The 25,739-nt window shown below is 36.4% G+C and overlaps 1 protein-coding gene across 2 annotated transcripts in view; it reads right to left on the reverse strand.

Annotated features, from left to right (window-relative positions):
* Positions 1 to 25,310, reverse strand: part of LOC121871475 (tachykinin-like peptides receptor 86C) — a 64,698-nt gene extending 39,388 nt beyond the window's left edge. For both annotated transcript variants that reach the window (XM_042373824.1, XM_042373823.1), the window contains exons 1-2: positions 24,684 to 25,310; positions 6,828 to 6,939 (exon numbers count right to left, since the gene is read on the reverse strand). In XM_042373824.1, coding sequence (XP_042229758.1) covers positions 6,828 to 6,939; positions 24,684 to 25,254 — 683 coding nt within the window. In that variant the 5' untranslated portion in view covers positions 25,255 to 25,310. The remainder of the gene's footprint in view (positions 1 to 6,827; positions 6,940 to 24,683) is intronic.
* Between the last annotated feature and the right edge of the window lie 429 nt (positions 25,311 to 25,739).

The following is a 25,739-nucleotide window of genomic DNA, read 5'->3' on the forward strand; positions in this document are numbered from 1 at the left end:
TACCTTTCATAAATCAGGGAGTCTATTCCTCAGACATAAATAAAGAAAAATTACTAAATGATCAAACTGTCAATTCTCAATAGTTTCAGAGTTACAGCACATGACAGGTTTGGTTGTAATGTGATGAAACCTATATGGGGTGTATATGAAACACCCAATACACTGTGCGAGTGACGTTTATTAACAATAATAATGCCACATGATTTGTATTGGTATTAACATTTAGAGGAAATGTTCAAGTTCAGCCTCTCTTGCTCAATGTAGGGCTCAGCCCGTCGCACTAGTGAGTGTCGCACACGTTCAAAGACCCTAGGAGTGTTGCAAATGTTTGTCACACTGTCCTGTACACGGCACCACAATTCCTCTCGGTTTGCGAACCTCTGTAACATATACCTTGCTTTTTATGTTATCCCACAGGTAGCAGTCAAGGGGATTTATGTCAGGTAATCGTAGGATTCACCACATTCCCACCAAAACCTGTCATGTGCTGTAACTTTGAAACTATTGAGAATTGACAATATGGTCATTTGGTAATTTATCTTTATTTATGTCTCAGGAATATACCCCCTGATTTATGGAAGGTATTAACGGAACACCCTGTGTAAACTCGGTCACTCAGCTTTTCCCTCTAACTCTCCCGCTCTTCCTCTTTTTCTCTCTCTCACCATGTCAAACATCTACCCCGACAGGTAGTCATCATTTGGTTGGTGGTGTTATTCTAGCCGTCTCTCAGGAACACCCACATTTACGAGGAACATAAAAACCTGAGGATTTTTTAATTATTGCTTTGAAACAAAACACCAGAAGAACGTGACGAAAAATGGGCGAACGGACGAATCACATTTCTCAGTATTATCTCCAGGGACCGTGATGACTTAATATACTATGTCTCGGGTTTAATATTATATACATATCTTCCTAACCAAAAATAAATATGACGATATTATCCCCAACACAATAAATCACGTCTAACCTCAACGTTACAGCTACTCAAAGCGAAATCGTTCCTAAAAAAGTATTATTTACAGGCGTCAAACATAATTGTGCATTAAGCTTCACAAAGTTGATTTGATGTGAGTAATGGGCTGAAAATACACAATGAACAGAAATGAAGTAAATTACATAAGGAGATAATAGATAGTGGCTGATTTGAAATAAGCTTTCAGGTCAAGAAGAGGAGGAAACATGGGATTAATACTTAAAACTGGCTGGAGAGGAGCTGGTCTTATCCCTGACGCAGCTGTGGTGTTGTACAGCGGGACGATCACAGGGAGTTGTCGGCATCCCTGACGCAGCTGTGGTGTTGTACAGCTGGTCGGTCCCTGTTTACGCGGTATCGTCGGCCCCCTCACGGTAGCGGCGATGTTGTTCTCACAAGGGTCCAGGACTTAGCACTTCGGTGTTAATAGGTACAGGATGCCGTCTTCCTCCGCCCCTCGTATGTCTGGTATCTTAATGGTGTTTCCCCTGCCAACACTTGATTCCAATCTTTTCGTGTTGAACCTCTCACTTGTGGTATGTTGATCAACAATCCTTGCACTGATTTCCTAGTGGGAAGGGGGGGGGGGTTTGAGGGGAGGAGAAAGGAGGGTGGGTCCTTCCTGGCTGCTCCTGGGCTGGGTCGCCAAGGATGATGTCTATCCACAACACGGTGGTAGACGGTCGTGTGTGTGGGTGTGTAAAATTATTATGTTTTAATCTGTAAGTTAAGGCATCTCTGGTTTGTTCGTGGACGGCTCAACGAAATGTATGTACATCTCTTGCTTTTTCCCTACAACTTTCTCTCAAGATTTTTCTTTCTAATTAACTTCATTTCACTCTCTTTTTCTCTCTTTCGGATACACTTTTCTCTGTCTTTTATCTTTGTTTTTAACACACTTTCTCTTCCCCTCTCTCTTTCTTTTTATCTGTCTGTCTGTCTCTTTCTCTGACAGTTTTTATCTCTTTATTTCACCCTGCTACATTTTCTCTTTCTCTTTATTACTAACACTTTTCTCTCTCACTCTCTCACTACACCGGGCAGTATCTCTCAGCTTGAGAGTGTACAATGACATTATCCAATGGCACACTACTGTCATACTGGCTCACTGAGGCTCCAGTGATGAGGGACATAAACACTTAGAAAGATAATTAGTGTATGAGAGAGAGAGAGAGAGAGAGAGAGAGAGTAGCTCCTAAAATTAATATCAAGGATACCTACTTTTCAGGTATGCAAAAAATGGCTTAGTTTTTGTAACCAATTTATCTCACTCGCACTCTCTTTCCTTCTCTTTCGTAGGTGGAGTCATGAGCTTAAAATTTGAGTATATACGATCATTATGAAGTTAGAAACAATATTCAATTATATCAGATGACATCAAAATGGCGAGTCTGATCATTTGAGTGAGCGTCAGTAAAGTAATGTTTGATATTCCTACAGAGGCCATTTAGTCTTTTTATTACACCGGATTTTAATTTTATAACTTTATTGGGGTTTCTATGTAAGCATTGTGTAGGACGAGGCAGCTTACCTGGTATGGAAGCCAGAGTAAATCACATCCAATTTACATCCATAAAATATGTTCAAGTTTAATTCACATTATTGAGGCCAGCCACTGAAAATTGACCTTTCAAATTTTTTAATGAGTAAATGTGTGTTTAACTGGATTATAGTGTATCATTCTTTGAGCTTATTTCATACTTGTTTTGAAGCTGGACAAAATGAAATTACCTGTTGAAACTGATATCCTGAAAGTAAGTTTGTGTGACTGAGAGCTAATTTGATCTATAATGTATAAGTAAGGTAATCAACAAAGGAGTACAAGCTAATGGCTCAGTGAGAAGTTTAAATATTCATGAGACGATTAATATATCATGAAAATGTGTTATTTATATAGAAAATAAAATAATAACTAAAGGCTAGCGTAGTTTAAGATAACAAGTCGTAGGTTTATTCGATGTAATTCATAACAAAACAGTACTGATCATCCTTGTCAATGAACAGAACGGATGGTAAATTATATGAGCATATATTTGTGAGTTTTTCTTGTTCTCTATTTAGTTCGATGCAATGAAAACTAAAGGGACAACTCTGTACACACAACTTCATGCTCGTTACCTTGATGTTCTTACGTAATATTCCTTTAAGCCATAATCACTGTTGTTTATATCTTAAGCATGTTACATTATGGCATATACATATTCATAATGCCCTGAAGTATTAGTAAATATAACACAAGATAGAAAGCATTTTAATATTAGTATTCAAATGCCTCAGGTCTATTACCTCTCATGTTCTCTTCTCTTAATCTGAATAATCTTATGTCAGTACATTTGAATAGATAATTGGATGTTTGTTTTTAATTTTAACTATATAATTATTTATAAATATTTGCTGCTTTGCCACATAGCACCACCAAAGCCATTAACACCACAGCCACCACCAAAGCCATTATCACCACAGCCACCACCACCACTACCAAACGCTAACACAGCCAGCAGTACCACCACCAAAGCTAACACAGCCAGCAGTACCACCACCAAAGACATCACCACCACAGCCACCAGCATTATCACCTAAGCCAATACCACCACCATCACCATTGCCACCATAAACACTACAATCACCACCATCATCATCATATATTCCACCACTAGAGTTGAGACAATTTTCGTTTCTCGCGCGTACCATCAGTTAAAAATTCCAACGAGCATTTATTTCCAATCTTTATTTGAAATTATTTTTTCGATGTTTCATAAAGGAAAGTCATCTTTATAACCCCAAGAAACCTGTCATAAGGTAACAATACTAACCAACAAGTGAAATAATGATCTTTTATCATTACTACTGTTATAATGAACGTATATTCATTGTTGTGTATGTCTTCTGTGGTAGAAGTGCGTGAAGAACAAACTATGTTGGTAAAGTAGAGAATCACTTCAGTTGGTAAAGCGAAACTTAACGTTTCAGTCTTTTCCTCGACCGGAAAGTATCGAATCAGAAGATCACTACAGCCTAACACTCTTAAGTTATTGTTTATTACAGATTAAATCTTTGTGTGTGTGTGTGTGTGTGTGATATTGTCAGAGGTGAGAGGAGAGGCAATAATGTTAAACTATTCTATTGTCACCGTACCACAATAAAGTGTTTGTCAAGGAGGTAGTGGGAGAGAGAGGAGCGCTATCGACGTCCCTGGCTAGAGCTCCTCTTAAGAATTTAGGGTCCAAAGTTGTAATTATGCTAATTACTTGTCGTAATGATTCGGAATGATTAAATTAATTTTTCAATTCTAATAATGCATATCTAATTTTCCAATGGTAATTTGTTGTTGCTGTGATTCTGGTTATATTAAATTTGTAAAACGCGTTGATTTCCACTTCTATAAAAAAATTGCCGTTTTCGAAAAAAGTCAATAAAAAATAAGGTTTGTACAGTTGCAATTGTCACTGACCTGCCTCGTATTTATCAAGTCCTTTGTCGAAGGTCCACACGACGCAGACGTAACCACCTGTTCAGTAATCCTGTTCTACACCTTGGCAATTATGTTTCAGTTTAGTGTGTGCAAGGGGATTTAAAGCTTCTCGGTTGTGGGTCTATCGTGAGTAGTTTAATACTATGGCCTCTGGAATTACCGCGATGTGGCTTCAAAAATAAGAAGCCTCTCGATACATTTAAGTATAAACTAAATCAAAAGTTATATTCAATAATCTTTTCATTTAAGAGACGACGACCAGCCTCCACCAATGATTCATTTGCCTTTATCGAACTTTTAATTTCAATATTTTTTATTTCATGAGAGGATAAATTATTCTGGCGTTAACTGTTTATTTACAACAATACAAACTCATTACTATAAATGTAATTGCCAAAATTTGTGTGGAATTTCAAGATTCATTTAAGTCTTGAAAGCATTTAAAAAAAGTTATATCTACATTAAATACAAAATATATAACATAAAACACAACTTTAATTATCTTATTTTGATCTTTAGATGTCGTCCTCCAACCGAGATTGAAATATAACAACATTTTTGCTAATCTTGTTGGGATTCTAGCAAAAGTAAAACTCGATTATCACAAAAGCCGTCAGACGCCGTCTTCCACCATAATTTAATTTTTGCAACATTTACTTTCAATTTTAATAAATCTTAAAAAAAAATATTATATGAAATACAGGAAATACTGACCGGTCCAGCTCAATCAGTACGCCGCTGTTGAGTCCAATAGTTCTACGTTTAGGAGTTGTTGGGACAATTACGAGATAGTTTCCACTGGCATACAAACGTCAGTAGATATACCTTGACATAGTTGTGCAATACTGCAATAATAATAATAATAATAATAATAATAATAATAATAATAATAATAATAATAATAATAATAATAATAATAATAATAATAATAATAACTAAATGCTTTAACCTTTTATTAATTGACAAATAATCATGGCAAAAATATCATACGAAATAGAATACTCACAATGCAGCTGAACAAGACTATGGTGAATATAAGATAAAAGGGTGAATAAAAATACAAGGAATAACTATTGACGTTTTCGAGTGTTGTCTCATCTCCATCTTCTCCCCCCATCACCCCACAAAAAAATCATGCAACTTTTATTAAAACTCGAGTTTGATTTAGTTGTCAGGGAATTGGGATTTCTATTTTATGTGTCTTGCAACAGTGGCGGTGCTGGGAAATAGTCGAGACAGCCTTCCTATTCTGAGTGATGTCTTTCAATCGCAGCCAACTGGAATGTCGACTCAAAGATACCATTATGGTCCTTTGAGGTGCTCAACATTTGCTTTCTGTCTTGGAAGGTTTGTTGACGAGAAGCAATGTCCTCGAACTTTAACCGAGATAAATTTAGTTTTCCATACAGTATTGACCCCAAAATTATGTGTTGGCGGAAGATAAATTTTTGTTCTTTGTGGTTGTCTGACCAAGAATCCTCTTGCCGATAAAAAGAGAAAAATCAAGCACCAGAAAAGTGTATTTGGTCATTAAATATATATTTTTTCCAATATGAAAATCAAAGGATTAAAACTAATTGAATTTTCAGTACTATTGCTTTGGTGATCTATTAATTCCTGACACTAGTGCTTTGTATCGTGCTTGTAATTATTAAATCATATTTCTGTTTTTAGGGGACGAGAAAAATTTTATATTTGTGACTAGAAATAAGAGAATAAGCCTTTGAATATATATATATATATATATATATATATATATATATATATATATATATATATATATATATATATATATATATATATATATATATATACACACGAAGGAGGAATAACAGTACCAACGTATAGATAAACAACAACATTTATACATTTATTTGGTAACATTTCGACAAATCTCTTTGCATCATCAGACCTAGAACATAAATACGATGGTATCGAAAAAATACTCACAGTCAACATGACAATAGAGAGATAAATAAATCACTAAGTACATTGAAAGAAAAATATAAACCTTGAACAAACAAACCGTTGAGCTGTTAATTATTAACATTTGCTTCATTTTAATCATACAAAGAAAAAACATTAAAAGTAGCGAAAGCTTAAACCCAACAGGTGAATGTACTGTACTAAGATAGACATATCTGTTATAGTAATAAACTGTAATCAAGAACAAAATATACCCGTTCTTGGTTATATTATTGCAAAAAACACAGCTGTATACCCACTTGTTGTATAGATACAGTTGAACACATACCCACATATCTTTGTAAGTTGAATACATACTTTCTTAACTGCAACATGGACGCCTGTTTGGTCACGTGTGTAACGTGTTAATAGTTTTGAAAGGTGAACAGAGTTGAATACCTGTCTACTCACCTGTGCAACATGTAGATAAAGTTGAACATGCAGTTGAGGACAGACATGAAGAGATCCGCTGCGCTCAGGTTCATGAGGAAGTAGTTGGTAACAGTGCGCATGCGCCGGTGTGCTGTGAAGGAGAAAAGTAGGTGAATTATATCATTGCTGGAGTGCGCCTGCGTCAGTGCGCTGTGGAGGAGAATATAAGGTAAATTTTCATGGTGTTAGTGCACGTGCGTGGGTGCGATGTGAACTGAACATGCAAATTGTTTATTACAATGACATTACGTTCTTGTGACGTAGCATGTGGAGAGTAAATGAATTTGGTAACAATGTGGATGGAACTGCCGTAAGATCGCAAGACGTAAATGAGTAATTAAGGTTGCAATTTACAAGTTGTAGTGTACATATGACATTGTATGTGTGGCAGTGTAGGCCTACTTGTGGCAGTGTATAGTATTTGTAGTAGCAATGTACTGGCAACAATGTACACGTTTGACAGCACACATAAATCACTGCCATGAAGAGAAAAGGATGTAGAAGTTGAATGTGGTTGAGGCGTTAATTAGAAAACAAGTTCAGAGGAAAAGGAAAATACTATCACGTCATACTAAGAGAGAGAGAGAGAGAGAGAGAGAGAGAGAGAGAGAGAGAGAGAGAGAGTAGTCATTCATCAAATCAGGATTATCTGTCTCAACACCAAGGGGTCTTTAACTCGGCCGTTTTCGAGTAGATAGACTCCTCAAAATAATATGACATTACGGGTACTGTGTCCATCTCTCCCATCAACATCTACAACCAATACCTACCACAACAAACCAAGTTCACATCTGAGTCAGAGCATTTTTAATGTATAACTCCAATTTCCTAATTTGTGCACACACAGTTCAAATTCAGTTGGGTGGAGTCGAGTAAAAACTCTATTCTAGGGAATAGGTGATGCAATTTCCGACACGAGTACTGCAATACACGATATTCTCAGTGTGTATCACCCATGGAACACCTACAGTATACCAGGCGTCTACAATAAGAGTAAAATTTGAGTTGGGAACTTTGGCCAAAAATTAAGAGTTATGCTGGAACGAGAATAATCCCCCGGGTAGAGTCTCAGTTTGAAACGTGGCATTTTATTTTTTTTAAAAAGTTTCTCTAACTGCAAAACATATTGTATCCACATCCGCAGTCCAAAATTATTAATAAATGGACTAAGTTTGGGAAAAAATTATCAGAGAAAAACAAGAGATATTAATTACATATAATATAGAGATCTGGTGTAAAGCGCAAAGGGAGGAGCGACATAGTGTAGCCAGAGAGAGAGAGAGGAAACTTATCCCAGAAAAGAATTAGTCTTTCTTTAAACTTCTCTCAATACCACATTTACTGGTGGAAAGATGAAAGGAAAGATAAAAAGAGGAAATAGACAGCCGGCAGTAGGAATACGGCAAAAATAGTTGAGTTAATAAGATTATAAAATATCGATATCACTGAGAAAAACATATTGTGGTAAGATCATTTCCTGAGAGAAATCATGACCACTTCATGTCTTAGTGATCTCCTTATTCTCTAATGGCGTTATATTTTTATCATACCAAGTTGTGTGTGTGTGTGTGTGTGTGTGTGTGTGTGTGTGCGTGCGCGCGCGCGCGCGCGTGTGTGTGTGTGTGTGTGTGTGTGTGTGTGTGCTCGCCTCGCAAGAGAGCGGACCCGGGTTCGATCTCTGGGCAGGGTGAAACTATGGGCAAGTTTCCTTACGCTAATTTACTCTGTCTAGCCATCAGCAATTGGGGACCTGGATGTTAATCGAATTGTGGATCGTGTTCCGGGGTAATGGTTAGCCAGTGCAGTTGGCAAGTTGTCCAGGGTTCTCGGACTATTCTTTGACACTGGGTCATGCAACTCGTTAACTTATGGTGTAGTTGTTTGTGTTGGCGACAGCTTCTACACCTGAAACAAATTCACGCCTAGGTGGCCCTAGAGCCGGCCATTCGCGTAAACGAAGCATCCATTGTTGTTAGTGTGTGTGTGTGTGTGTGTGTGTGTGTGTGTGAGTGAAAAAAGGGATTTGGTGCATATTGATATAGGTATTGAGTGTGTCTGCTTTTATTTCTGAACTTGTGTATACAGGCGGAAATATATAAGGTTACCAGTCGAAATACCATAATTTTTTATGAATATTTTTTGTTTACACAATTTATATGTTGGACGTTATATGTTGGAGCAGGTGTTAGAGGTGTAGTGTGTACAGTAGCGTTCACTGTAATACAAATATTATCTCGGTGGTATGTGAATAAAACCCAGTTAACTATACTCACAAAATATCAAGCTGGAATGAAAAAAGAGTTTATTTTTATTAATAATAACTGGGGAGAGCAACAAAAAAAATAAGAACGCCTCTGTAACCCACCTATCCAATGTCCAATGTTTGTGCGCGTCCGATCTATACACACACACACACACACACACACACACACACTTACTTACGAACAAGAATAGATACTTTTTCAATGCGTGACGTTTGATCGGGAAACCTTGTATATTTTGCCAATAACAACGTGCCAGTGACAAATCGAAACACTTGAGGTAAAAGTAAGACTCGGTGAATATTGCAGTGATTGTTGTCTACCTTTTATATGTGAAGTTATTCAATTGTCAAAGGTGTATCGTGAGGGAAGTTGTGTCAGGCGCATAACACGAAACCAAAGAGGAGTTGAAAAATAAAATGAATCAATTTATCTGTTGGAAAATGTAGAACGCAAAATATATGTTGTATGGTAAAGGTTCCTTGACTGCTTTATATAGATTGCTGACAAATTGATTGTCTAAAAATGACGTTAACAGAATCAGGTGTGTTGTCTCTAGACAGTACTTGTATATTACCTGTTACCCAATGAATTATCTAATAAAAAAACCCGATTTCCTTATTTAAAGAGAAATTACTAAATAATTCTTGTAGTGATGACATACATTACATTGTTTCAGGTGTATGTTTTATATACATGACGTCACAGAAAGTAAGTTGTAGTTGTGAAAAATATAAAATAGACAAATAAAATATATTATTGTTATGAAAGGGATGTTATTGTGTTCTATGCGTAAAGCTGGAAGACATTGATATTTTTTTTTCACTTGAAGACGGGAAAATATTCTTGATTTCTTCAAGCGTAGAGCAGGAAAAGTGTGGTAATTATCCCACGCGTCAAGTTGCAAAAAGAGCTTAAATGCATTACATTTAAGGGTCAATAACCTGTTGCCTCAGCCAACAACTTTTCCACTCGGTCAAAGTGTAAAAGTTGTTGAAATCCTTCTTTTAGTTCACCGAGGTGTGTTCAAGTCCCTCAAATATAAAATTTCTTAAAACTAAGGTACAAGGATTTGTTCAAGGGGAAGCCGTAGAAAATATGATGGATAAGATTTTGCAGATCATGAAAAAGTCGGGGGAATTATTTATCATTTGAGGCGAAACTCTGCATCTTCGTATACCTTAATCTGCTAATTAATATAATAATAATAATAATAATAATAATAATAATAATAATAATAATAACATTGGCATTTCTTAAAGGCACATTAAAATGTAACTGATTATTATTATTAGTGTTATTATTATTATTATTATTATTATTATTATTATTATTATTATTATTATTATTATTATTATTATTAGTTATTCGTTTCCAGCTGTCCATGGTAAGGTTCACATTACTCTTCAGACTTAGAAATGTCAAGTCTTGAAGGCAAAAGTTTTGAGCTGGGCGGAAATGTGTGCCTGTTCGTGTAAAATATTCTTATCCTCTTCCTTCGGCATTAAGGTGTTCCATCATCAGGAATTGTTGATATGTGGAGTGAAGGTGGTGCTCTCGGCCCGTCGGACAAAGTGAGAGAGAGAGAGAGAGAAAGAGTGTTAAGAGGGGGAGAGAGTTAAGAGAAGAGAGACGAGAGAGTGAGTTAAGAGAAGAGAGAGGGGAGAGTGAGTTAAGAGGAGGAGAGAGGGGAGAGTCAGTGAAGAGGAGAGATAGAGAGGAGTTAAGAGGAGAGAGAGAGAAGAGGAGAGAGAGAGAGAGAGAGAGAGAGAGAGAGAGAGAGAGAGAGAGAGTCAGTGAAGAGGAGAGAGAGAGAAAGTGAGTTAAGAGGAGGCGGGAGGGAGAGACATAAAGAGGTGTAGAGAGAGAGAAAGAGTTAGAGAAAGTGAGGAGAGACAGAAGGAGAAAATAGAGACTAGTGTGTGGACACAGATACACAATAAAATAAATAAAAGAACGGGAAAATGGGTTGATTAAAAAAAACGAAATGATAAATTATTATTTTTTTAATTCCTCGGACTCTTAATATTTTTTTTTTTTTTTTTTATCTTTTGGTTCTTTTGTCGACTGGAAGTGATATTCAAAACATCCAAAGGATTTAGTCACATGACCTTATCATTTAGCTACAGTCGAATAAAGTACTGTAATCAACACATCCGCTTACAATAATATTTAGTGTCTGATCCAATGCGTCATTAAGTTTTACAGTCGCTTGTGTAAAAAAAAATATTTATTATGTTATTTGTGTCAATTACAATATATTCAAAACCATTACCTTGACCTTTGAACTTTACCAAGAAGGATGAACACAGTAATTATGATGTTTGTAACTCTGTTATTTCTCGAGGTATCCCACTGACAACCTTATACACGTGAAGACTGAATTCGGTGGTTCATCTTTGTGGATGTTGTTGGACGTGTATTTGTGAATCACTGATGCTTTCATAATGATTTATATCCCCTGTAATGGATAACAACATGAGTTATCGGGACAACAATTTTCAGGTCATGCACAATCATGTCAGCTCACCCTCGATGCCTACCCACGCTCAGTTCCGTGACATAGACCTCTTGCCCTTTAAAGTTAACATCATGACTTTAAACTCGTCAAACGCAGGGATTATAACTTTATCCCCTGCACCAGATTTCAGCAGCGTGATCATGTCTGTTACTGTAGTTTAAAAGATTAACAGACATACTGTATATAGGGGAAGACAGACAATGATTATAATGTTATATATAACCGTTAAAAACACACAGGCAGACTGACAGAAAGATGACCTGACAGACATCAAGATAGATGGAGAGACATATTTAAACATCCTACTGACAGCAACTTGCACTTGACAAAATTTTATGTGAACGGCTTGACTCTAATATGAATTCAATCAAACGTTAGACCTTGAAACAGATGTATCAGAATATAATGTAACTGATGCTAAAGTTCTTTAAGGATCGTCACCTTCAACTCACATGTCGAGAAACACTAAACGTATCATGATGGGAATGTTTGACATGGATTTTGCCAACACTTGTATCAGAGATAATTTATTATTCCTTTAATTCAACCTTTAAAACTCTCTCTGAAGAGGAGAAATTATAGGTGACTAAAGAGTAAATGTTAAGCATTAAAATAATCTACACTTATCGCCATCATTCATTACTATCAGATAATTACAGAAATCACAAACTCAAAAGCATTGTCTGTCTATTTTAATTTTCATCTTTGACACTATTATAAACAAACACAATAATATATATCCACTACTTATAAATGCACCAGTGGACGATCATGACTAAGTTTACAGTATGAAAGCGTTTTACATTATCCCCTTTACAATAATTATGACATTAAGAACAACATATTGTAAGCTGCTTAAATGATCGCGCGCACTCACACAGGGAGAAAACATATCTATAGACCATTCAGGTTGAATCGTTGTTATCATCTTACCATCAATTATCATAAGAAAAAAAAAGTTGTAAGAATATGACAAGTCAGTTAGAAAAATCCTTGGGAAACATTGTGCAGTAAATGGATGTTAACATTTGTCAATATATGCACCAGGAGAATGCCATGCCCCCTCTAGGGTCTAGTAAAATTATTGACCTAAGACTTAGAGTTCAGTCATTATGTCTCAGCAAACTGGTTCACGATACTTGAATTGAATGATTATGTTCAGATTCCCCTTTATGCAAAGATGATTGTCATTTTCCTGTAGGACTTGAACGATTATTGGCGTAGGATTCAGATAGTTTAGTAGTCTTCCTCTCTCTGCATTGATTCGCCTTCCTTATTATTTGCAACATTAAATATACAATGAAAAATAGTTCTCCAATAGAAGGAACAAATTTTGGCTGAAAACCTTTAAAGACTAGTCAGAAAAATACTCAATAACCCCTCAGGTATTAGAACTGTTTTTTTCCCTCTGGTCATGGAGGTGTATATTGTAGTAGTATTACGGTCTGGTATAATAAATTCATTGTTTTTGTGTAATAGTAGAAATTGGGGTGTTGTGATATTATATGGAGTAATTTATAATACAGGGTGCGCCATAAACACCTGACGGTTTTTTAAATTCAATTACCAGCTTGAAATTAATATATTAATATGAGTTAATAAATCTTTCCACTTTGAATTATAACGTCATTTCATAAAAAAAAAAGTCAGGTGCTTATAACGCCCCTCTGTGGCATTAGCTGTGAATAAGGTTGATAACATTGTAAAATAATATATATTGAGACCCCTTCTACAACTTGGTCGTAAGATTATTTTGTTGAGGAATAAAATTATGGTAGAGGGAATTGGGAGTCTGATTGATGTGTCTCGGGGTTAGGGCACTGCCTTGTGGAGGTATCGGTGGTGATATGAACAAGAGTACGATCGTTCACCCCACCTTCAAATATATTCGTACCACTGATTCGGAAATATATGTGAGAGATAGCCGGAGTTGAAAGACCTTAAAATTCACTGTATATATTTTACCAGAAACTGCAGGGGGGAGTCAGTAATGGTGATGTTGGTTGTGATGATGAAACTCATGGAACATTTATGGGTCTTCAGTATCGTCAACTCTTGCACCAAATTAGCAACTGACTGCATGGAAATAGTCAAGGCAAGAAAAACTGCCACTCTTCTACCTGCTGTATAGGCAGTGGTTCAGTCGGGATCCATCCTTCACCGTGATAAGTGGAGATACATATTTTGAAATGTTGTAATCAGAGTATTTTAATAACCTAATCATAAGTTCTCCTTAACCAAAGATTAATACACACCAACAATTATCAGCAGTTCATCAGTTTATATGCGCTATCTGTAAGGAAGTGTATATTGGCAAAACAAAACGATACTTAAAGACACACATCAAAGAGCACTTTCGTCGTTCTGTTCGTGTAGGCCAATTAATCACCTAATCATCTCCTTCTTTCATCCGTAACGACGCTTAATCAACATGATCACCTGTTCCTATGGGCTGACTTTTTAGTTCTCGGTAAGACCAAAAACAAGACAGACTTACTCATCATGCAAGCTCTTTCAATCTAAACTAAAACCTGCTGGTAGTGATATGACTTTGTGTGAACTACTGTGTTTCTCACATTTAGGTCTGTTTACCTCTTCCTTTATTCTTCTTTTGTACATTAGTGTGTTTATCTTAGCGCTTGAACTTCTCTCCACTTTTGTACAATATAGTATTTTAGACTTGTTCTGTCAATCAAATAGCCCTATGTTTTTGTCCTGACTTTGTATTTATTGACTGTATGTGTATGCATGTGTAATAATAATAATAATAATAATCAATAATAATAATAATAATTAACGGTTTATTGAAAAAGTTCTGCAGCCTGAAGGCTGAAAATATACATTGGACATAAATGACTTGCTACATACATTGATATTGGTGGTTTAACAAACGCCTTCATCAGAGAAAGGTAAAGGAACATACAGTGAACAGTGTGTGTGTGTGTCCTAAAGAGTCATATATCAACGTTCATTAACAAATTATTTGTGACTGTTATAAGTAGTTTGTATTTAGTTAATATTTATAAGTGTTCTCAAAGATCTGAATAAAAGACACGAAAACACCGAATCCAAAATGGCCCACGAGAGCAACATCGTACCCAGTATTTCAATGGCTGTTGTTGTTTTGGGGAAAACTGTTGCGCCAAAAATCAGCCGGGGAGGGAGTTGAAGCTGAATTAATAGAGCGTTTTCCTCAATAATATCCTCTAGTGTTGGAATTAATACTCTATATAAAAAACAAAATATGGCTGCATGTTTTGTTGCCAAACATTTTGAAAATTATCATAAACATAACTATTGTTCTACTTTGTACACATAATATATATATATATATATATATATATATATATATATATATATATATATATATATATATATATATATATATATATATATATATATATATATATATATATATATATATATATATATATATATATATATATATATATATATATATATATATATATATATATATATATATATATATATATATATATATATATATATAAAGACAAAAAGGAGGGACCTAACTAAACAGAAATGGGCATCATAAAATCCCGACTGCGTGTTGCACATGACAGGCTTCCAGCATACTTTGCTAGTGGTGAGTCAATTCATTTGCAAATATCCAGGGACTAGAGCCAGCGACTGTTGTACTAATGTTTATCCTAAACCATGCTGTGTCTTGTGTACAAGAAGCATCTTACTCAGTGGTATACCTGTATGTAACACATGGCCCATGTTAGTTTTATTTCGTGTATAAAAAACCCTACATTCACTACTTCATACACGATACATTTTTTTACCGGAATAAGATGAAGAAAAAAAATATAAAAAAAAAGCTCGTCATTATTCAAGTCTTTATGCAAACACTAAAGACTCCGGTATTTATATCGCTTCCTTACTTAAGCAGATTACGTACAGTATATGACCTATAAAATATACACATACTGTTTAACAGGTAGAGTAGGGTTGTCCTGCCAAGGCGTGCAAGGAACCTCAGCAGGAGGGTGTATGAAGGCTCTCTGGGAAATATTAGTATTTTATTACCTTGCTAGCATGTACAGGTAGTCTGTGTAATGTTCTTATTCTATTCTGTCAAATTTATTTTTCTTAATATTGAATATAACTTATTTATTGTTAAATTGGTATTCTATTAATTTTATTTATCTTCGGCATATAGATAGGGGTCCATGGGTCAGGATAAATTTGGTCTGGGGGGGCAAGGACTAACAACCGTGAGGTGAGTGTATCTATGAGAGGAGGTCTTACAGGTTACCACTGCGATTAGCGGTGACCTGTCACATGGGAGGAATAATCTACCAGTGGAAAGATACCGAAAATATTTGCTATTAGAGAGAGAGAGAGAGAGAGAGAGAGAGAGAGAGAGAGAGAGAGAGAGAGAGAGAGAGAGAGAGATATGCATCATATTATAGAGGTTCTGACAGTGATAGTCTTTCATATGAATACTCAGTAAATACGATATTATGACATTTCTGTGTTGTTCCGTTTTCCATGAACCCGTGGCGTCCAATCCCTGTCGAAGGAACTATATCCAGTACAGGTAACTCTTCCTTCACCATCATCTGGATCCTTCAGTATTTATCCACTGTGCATTCTATTCATTGAGATTTTCCCATTTTTATTTTTACGGTTGTGGGATTTCAGCGAGGAGTTTATTATCTCAAGGGATTTTCTTTTAATGCATCTAGTCCAAAAATATTATGATTTTAGTGAGCTTCACTGTGGTTGTATTACCGCTGGGATTTTTCCTCCCAATTCCCACAAGCGCTGTGTGGAGCCTGAGACTTGCCCATAGTCTTACATTAGGGTAAGGCCAGCAGCTCATCTTGTATTAATGACGGCCACTCAGCCTCAACCCCACACCCACACCACAGCTGCTCCGCCTCAGTAACGACTCTCTACCCTTCTTGTAATCTCTCCACCCAAGGTAAACCAGATAATTATATTGGAATGTTTTTATGGTATTAATGTTCGGAAGATAACATTTATTTTCAAAGACAGAACCTCATTATTTTATATATAAAGGTATGTCTTTATAAGTACCTGGAATCTGTCAGTAACGATGTAATTGCCGATTTCTCTATTAAACTTACCACCCTCAGCCACATTAAATAATTTGAGTTTTTTTAGTTGTATGTGAACGCTGAACTATGAGTGTTACCTAGCGGACCTCAACGTAAATGGGTCTCAACCATTACAGACCCCCCCCCCCCTAGTCCTAGTCAGTCCAAGTTCTTAATTGGCGCCAGTGATAATGATAAATATTCCTACTGACTTGAACCTAATAAAGTCAGGGTTGTATTTTACTGATAATAATTTTTCCGTCTCACTCGAGTTCTTAATAGCCCAATGGCAGGTTCTCCTTCACAATTATTCGTGCATTTAAAAGGAGAAAACTGATCTAAACTTCGAAGGTAAAAAAGTTAAGCCAAATCCTATTTATAAAAATGTTCTCTCTCTCTCTCTCTCTCTCTCTCTCTCTCTCTCTCTCTCATTCGTCTTCCTATATCAATTATACAACCCAACTCTGAATGACATAGAGCAGCGTCACATGAAGTAGACCGTGATTGTATATATATATCACCCTGTCAGTGTGATAATATATAACCCATGGTAGTCACGAGGATTGGCAATGAGAGATGAAAATATTGAGTTAAAAATCCCTATATCCTCATCCTTTACCAGCTGTGGAAATGAAAATGGTATGTTATTTGTCCAGTACAGATATACGAGTATACACTACAATACCATACCAAGTACAAGTCAATATTCCATGAGAGGATGATTAATTGTGAACGGTAGTTACTAACAGGACTGAGGGTACACACGAATCCAATTAAAGTTCTCTCTTCTATAAAATCAATATGATCAGTGAATTGGGCGATTTATTACAGTATAAATCGGTCGTGATAAAAGTTATATAATATATTTAATTTTTAAACCTGGGTCATGCTCAGAGATAGTATGCGATGGTGTCATAAATTTTGGTGATGATGATGGAGATGATGATGGAGATGATGATGGAGATGGATATGATAATGGAGATGATGGAGATGATGTTGATGGAGATGGTGATGATGATGGAGATGGGTATGATGATGGAGATGGATAGGGTGATGATTATGGAGATGATGATGGAGATGGATATGATAATGGAGATGATGGAGATGATGTTGATGGAGATGGTGATGATGATGGAGATGGGTATGATGATGGAGATGGATAGGGTGATGATTATGGAGATGATGATGGAGATGGATATGATGATGGTAATGATGATGGAGATGAAGATGGTGATAGAGATGGTGATGGAAACATAAATAATAAAAGAGGACACAAATAAATATAATATACTGATAATAAAGGTAAGGAAAACAAACACGGAACAATTTACTCTGACTCGAGTACACAATATTAAAGGCGAATCCTGACACAAAAGCAGTTGAAATATTTTGATGTTCGTTCTGACTTTTGTTGAATTAGTCATAGGAAGACAGTTAAATATATAGAATAAAAAAAAAGAAACAGAGAGAGAGAGAGAGAGAGAGAGAGAGAGAGAGAGAGAGAGAGAGAGAGAGAGCACCTTTAGTCATTCCATCCAATTTTGTAACTGACGCATAATATACCTGTAGTTTACTCTAACCTGTAAAATGAAATTATCACAGTTAAATCACCGAATACAATTATTTAAACAGTGAAAAACAAAACATATTCAGCATTTATCTTTGACCGTTCAGTCAGATTTTGTTTGATATCTGACAGTATGCAAAATTCATGTGTTTGTTCTGAGAAAAGTTCTGAGGATTTTAAGATTTCTGAATTCCTATGTGATGGTCTCTTCCATGAATGCGTGTGTTGCTAACTACTTTGTGTGTGTGTGTGTGTGTGTGTGTGTGTGTGTGTGTGTGTGTGTGTGTGTGTGTTTATTCTCTTTATGTTTTCATCGTGTATACGTGAAATTTATGAAATTCTCTGTGTGACTGTCACTTCCACGTTTGTGATGCGTGTCTGTGGGGGTTTGTGTGCGAAGAAAATCTTTGATTGTGACGGTGAAAGACAGAATAGCATGGACATGTAGCTCGAGTTAGGTGAATTAAAAACACAATTTTGAAGGTTGTTTTGTGGTGGTAGTGGTAGTGGTGGTGGTATTGGTGTTAATACCATGTGTCGTGCTGTAAGCTTCTTGGGCTGATATTGAACTCGGAACACTTGTAGTAGAAAATGCAATAAGTCTGTCAAAGGTATCCGTTATTACTTATTTCTGAGATTTTCCATTAATGTTTCTCAACTTTTATTGGTTCTTGATAATTGGTCAAAGTTTCATAACTTTATTTGCCGTAAAAGGTCACCACTAATCACAGATGTAATTAACTAACGTGGCAAAAGGAGTTTACCTCAACTTGGGAACGTTTCTATATAATTAAGTGTAAATCAACAACTATTATTTTTCACCAACTATTATAATTTAGCAAAACATTAACTGCACCGAAATGGCATAATGGTAACTGCAAACAATTATTTATTATTCACGAGAAAAAAGTCAATGTATGAAATTATGAAGCGTTTTGTTTTACACGAAAGGGAAACTACTATCGCATGTGTATAATTATGCAACAAGAGCAGTGTTTAAAGTAGAGTCAGTGTATATGATTAACATTAAACCAACAGATCTAAGTATATATACCTGACGATATATACCTGATTCTCTCGGCTGATAGTCATTTTAGTAATCACTTGTAGCGATAATTTTTGATGTTCAATGTTTAGTGGACACTTATCTTGGCAAGAGAAACTGAAGGCGTGTTTGTGTTCTCTCTCTCAATTTAAGATTCAGTCTCACGCCACAAATCGGTTTAAATAAAGTTCATGTCAGCGGTAATCAGTCTTACACAGGTTCAATACTGAAAGCTATGATGAATAATTGAATACTAATTCTCTGGTTGCTTCTTGTTTCTCATTTAATTTCGTCCTCTATCTGTTGATGAGTGAGATCTATATTTGTGTTTAAACCCGTAAGAATTAATTATGAAATCGTGTAGAGATATGATTGAAATGAGGCGCTTTAGTGTCACAGGTTAGCTATTCATTTACAGCCAAGTTGACAGTAGTTATCCAGGGAGTGAATCTAATCATAATAATTACAACCAAAACAAACTTCACAAAGAGTATCACCAGAATCATGTTTATACAACCACCGCTGCTATCACCAACACCACCATTAATACTATCACCAACACCACCATTAATACTATCACCAACACCACCATTAATACTATTACCAACACCACCATTAATACTATCACCAACACCACCATTAATACTATCACCAACACCACCATTAATACTATCACCAACACCATCACTAATACTATCACCAACACCATCACTACCAATACTATTATCACCACCACCACCATTACTGCCACCACTATTACCATCGCCACTATTACCATGACTACCACCATCACTACCACTACTATCACCAGTACCACCACCACTACTATTACCATCATTACCACAACCACTTTTACCATCTCTACCACCACACCACCACTACCACACTACCGCCACCACCACCGCCACCTGGATCCTTCAGTATTGATCCACTGCACAGGTAAACTCGACCTCGGAAAAACATCCTATCAGACGTATTCCTTGAAGCAAATAATGTAATTCCTAAATAAAGTGGGAAAGGTTAGTGTGGGTGTGGTTAGGTTAGGTAAGGTATTTTTGTTTGGTGTGTTACGGCAGTGTTGCGTCACTTTTCCTCTGTTTAATGTTTTCTCTCCGGTATTCGTTCCCTGTGACATTTATTTTTTTTATTTTTTTTTATTTTTTCCTCGCCTTATATATTGTCCCGTGGGATTTACCCCGGTGTTTTTTTTTTCTTCCTTTACGATATTGTACAGTAGTATTTTCTCCAGTTGGATTTTTCTTCCTGTAGGGTTTTTGTCGGAGAAAATGTCTTCCGTTGTATATTGTTCGGGGCGGTTGTCTCTTGATATATTTCTCCCAGTGAAATTTTCCTCCCGTGAAATTGAATCTAGTGGGATTTACACCTTCGGGAATTACTCCTGTGGGATCATATCCAGGTGTGACATTCTTTCGCGGTATCACATAGAGGCGGGATTTATTTCGTGGACTTTAAACTTATCCGATGATTACCAGTTTCACTTAGCATAAAAAAAAGAGGAAATTCCCACACCTCTTTTGACCATGTCACTCTCCTGGGTCTTATGTCAGAGCTCTAACTGGAATTCCTTGTAACCTAATGACGACCCTCAACCATGCTCACCTAACACCTCTTTCCTCCCACTTTATAACGATGACCCTAAACTGTGAGAACTTTCTTCAAGAGGAACCAAAGTAGAGCAGGATAAGTGTAGGACCGTCAACATTACAATCACATCTGTATTTTCCTCTCGGTTTTGTTTTGCTTATACAGGAAACGTTATCTCATCCCCTGCCCCAAATATGTTAAGTGGAAAGAGACATTTTGCAACAAGTTGAGACCAATTGAATAAATTATCTGTACGTCAGCAATAGAATAGAATTGTCAACGAAGAATGAATAAATCCATATTATTTCAGGCAGGCAGGCAGGCAGGCAGGCAGGCAGGCAGGCAGGCAGGCAGAGACAGAGTTGGAGAGTCAGAGGGAGATAGGCAGACATATGGAGAGAGATAGACATATATTTGATATAAACAATCTTCCCTATTACCGCTGGAATATGTCAACACAGCCGTCTTTGATATACATAGAACAATATTACAGTCAGAACCTCAGTAAACACGCCCATCAGGTCTTACGAGTGTTATTGTGTGGTGTCGTTCCTCTCAAATGGGGCCTTAGCCTTAAAGAACTTGAATTGAAATTTAAACTGCAAGCCTTCATTAATCTCGGATCCTAATTTCCCACAATCCAAGCAAATCTCTGCTGTAATGGGTCTCGATGGCCTATTAGGAGTGGAGCTCATTAATTTCACCAGCAACTTTATGAGCTGCGTCAGTGTTGTTGACGGCTGACTTCACCTCCCGTGGACAGTATTAATCGCGTATACTCGCGTGTAATATATATATCTATATATATATATATATCTATATATATATATATATATATATATATATATATATATATATATATATATATATATATATATATATATATATATATATATATATATATATATATATATATATATATATATATATTTATATATTTGTTTGTTTGTCTGTTTCCTGTATGGAGATGAAAATGGATTTCCTGATACAAAACCATAGGTACCCAGTGAGAATAATCTCTCTCTCTCTCTCTCTCTCTCTCTCTCTCTCCACCTTAATATCTCGCGGTATATATCACTGAGAGAAGAAATATCTGTAATATCAATTTAGGCCGTAATTGTTTAGTAGAATTAGACTTAGGTCGCCGCTATTCTTAACTGAAGTCTTCGGAAATAAGTCAATCAAATCGGAAGTTCAAATAAATTATTGTACACTAAAAAAGTCAACAGAAAAGGTATTAAAAAGCCTTGGGAAAATAATGATGGAGAAAATTGTCCTGTCCTAACCTAACCTAACCTAACCTAGCAAATTGTCCCAACAAATCAACAGGAATATCATAGAAAATAGATTATATCCAATAAAAATTAAAATTATTTTTAAATCACAAAAGAGTATTAGTAACATTGTAAAATATTCCTATTCTAATCACATTAAAGTCATAGTAAAACAACAAATCAGTCCTAACCACAAATAATAAGGTCCTAGAAAAATGCCAAAAATGTCATGGGCAAACACCATTTATGTCCTACTAAATTTAAAAAAAAAATAGAAAATCAACAAAAGACCCAGCAAAGAAAGAAAGAAAAAATACTAACAAAATAACAAATGAAACTTTACCAAAGAGTAAAAAAAATCATGGAAAATCAAAGTCGCAGCAATCTCACACAAAAATCCCTCTGAAAATACACGAAAAATTCCTAGCATATTCCTAGCAAAAATGTTATAGTAAAGATAGCAACATTGTTTGTTGATACATCATCGAATCAGCATTACATATGACGAGATGTCACTCACCTGTCATCACGCACGAATGAATGCTGTCATGTGAAAAATTCCAGGTGGGCACTGAACCTGTCGTTCACTTCTTGTTTTTCTAACGTGGGCACAAATAATGATTCTTTCAGGGTGCAGAGGATAGTGTGAAATACTGAGAACTAATAAATTTTGGATATACCAGAGATAATAAAGTGCAGAAGATGAGGACAAATAATAATAATAATAATAATAATGATAATGATAATGATACGAAGACCCGCACCAACTCATATACTGCAGTTGTGCTCCAGCGGGGTGGGGTGGGGTGGGGGAGGGATTATACATCATTCAGAGTCAGTTTCTCCCAGTTAAGGATTTTCTTATAGAACTGTCGGCACAGTAAACTTTAGTCAGGGATTTACAAAGAATTTCCGAAAACGTTTGGTTGGGAAAAGGCTGTGGTCGCCAACCCTGAGATATGAAAGGAGGAATTTTGGTTGGTTGATAAAGAAATCATTAATATCAAAACATTTCTAAATGACTTGATTCGACAAATGTGCCTTTTATTTGTTTTCTTATTCAACAACGAAACATTTTATTTGGAGAGAGAGAGAGAGAGAGAGAGAGAGAGAGAGAGAGAGAGAGAGAGAGAGAGAGAGAGAGAGAGAGAGAGAGAGAGAGAGAGACTGCTAACCATACAAGCTAACCACGGCTTAATGTTTAGTATAACCAATATACTCTCAGTCCACGTTGGCATTCCCCAGGCGTTAGCACAGCCACCATAGGAAGAGTGTTCTGACCACCCTTACCAGACAGATCACAGCATTATGCCTCTCAGGAGATGCTGGTAACAATATTTTTTTTTAGGTAACGCTAATGTTAATTTCATTGGTCAACTCTGTTCCAAATTTTCACGACTTACGTAGATGCCTTGGATATAGACAGATAGTCCCTTGGTCCAACATCTGACACCTCATCTATGTGTTACAGAGAGCAACGGTGACTAGACGACTACTCTCTGGCCTTTAAGTCCTAATTTTATAGTTTATATTATTCTTTTTTCTTAACATTTGTACATGAAACCATTTTTTTCGTTTATATCAATATCTTGAGGACGGTGAGTTAATCCCATGTATACAATGATATAACCTTTGGGTTAAGTCAATGTACTCATTGTGTTGACATTGTACATAATATGTTATTCATATAATCGCTGTGATATTTACTTTGGCTACTGAATATATTGCTCAATTTGCATATCTACAGGTAGATACGTTTCTTGGCAACCATAGAAGAAAGTTTTACAGCAAACTTGAATCTTAACCTTTAGTTTTTCATTCTTCCGGGGATTAATGGGCTCGAAATAGTCGATTCTTAACACTTACTCTTCAAAACGATCAACATTTAAACTGTTATCAGTAAACTCTATTTAATATCCTTAATTCATATCCATGAGTGTATACCTGTATGTACGTATTTTTTGTAGAGTGATATATTTGCATGACTACTGTATAGGTCATCACAAGTAGTATAACATCCAGGGAGTTAAGGGACGCGTTTATATGATAAACTTTCGTCATAATTTGTACTGAAAAACACACAATTCATTAAACTCCCTCGCAAACAAAAAATAAGAAAAGGGGAATGAGGAGCTGAGTACTGCTCAGAACAAGCACAGTATGATTTATTTAATATTCGCATAATTGAAAAACAAAACAATAGCAGCACTTCTGACAAAACCAGACGAAGTTGTTTCTATTACCCACAATAACCAGGATTCGGGGTTTGTGCCTCCGAGCTAAGTGTAGTCTGGTGCTGCCACAATGGTCGTTTGTGTTATCCAATATGACATGACCACAATAGCCTGTATTACCCACTTTGCCAGATCCTACCATCGGAATAATCTAGCCAGGCCTTGATACTGACATTGCTGATATGAAACCCAATATCATGCCTGTGTAACATCTGGATGTGAGGGTGAGGATACTCACCACATATGATCCACATGACGAGGGTGTTACCGCCTACGGCCATGGCCATCATGGCTCCGAATACCAAGGTCCATAGGAACTGTTGCCACCACACCAGCAAGTAGGGCCGGTGTGTGGCCATGACGGGGGTGCGGAAGAAGCATCGCTGCCATATCTCCCTGATTACCTCCAATGGCAACTGGTCATTGTCTCGTGGGAAACCTGGTTGTTCCCCTGACCAGTATGAGGTCGTACTGCGCACCTGGTCGTCGTCGCCATTTGCGAAGCTGTACGTTTCGTAGGAGACTGTCGTGGTAGTGTAGGGCTGAGAGAAGGCAGCGGTGGTGACATTGTAGGGAAGCTGTAAGGACTCGTAGAGGATAGGGAGCCAAAATCCTTCCCCAAGGGTCAAGTTGAGACTATCAGACTCGGACACGAGACAGCCGACGATGTTAGTGTAAATTTGTGTGTAGTTGGCGAGGACCTCAGCGTCTGGTGCCGTAGGTTTGATGGTGGTGGTAGTTGTCGAGGTATCCCGGTGTGGCTGTGAACTTTTATCATCATAGATACGCTCTGCAGTGTTCATCATCATTATCTACACGTTTGTGATACCAATGGGACTTCGTGGGAAGAACTTTTAAATAAATGTTCCCGTCCCCCCCCCCCCGCACTTGACAAATAACAAAGTATCTACCTCATGTTGTACGACTTTTTTCCATGTACTTTATGCATTAAATTTCAAGGGAAGTGCAGTTACAACTTTCCCGTCTACTTTTGAAGTAAGTTACTGGGCAGTAGTTTTCTGTCACGACGCACCTAACTCATTTTTCCACACTCATCATGAATATATATTAAACACATTCCACATTATGTTCACCCATAAGCAGTACATCACAACATGATGACAAAATACAAATAAGCATTTTTGTTTTCATATGGAAAATTTTTCTTTCTCAAACTACAGACGTAACTCGAACGCAAGAAAAAAAAAGGTAAATAAAAAAAAATAAAAAAATAAAGATAATAACTCAATGTTTCCTGTGGCTGTTATGCAACCTACACTAGAGGAGTTTAATC

The sequence above is a fragment of the Homarus americanus genome, unplaced genomic scaffold, assembly GCF_018991925.1.
Source record: "Homarus americanus isolate GMGI-L3 unplaced genomic scaffold, GMGI_Hamer_2.0 scaffold45698, whole genome shotgun sequence".
NCBI lineage: Eukaryota > Metazoa > Arthropoda > Malacostraca > Decapoda > Nephropidae > Homarus > Homarus americanus.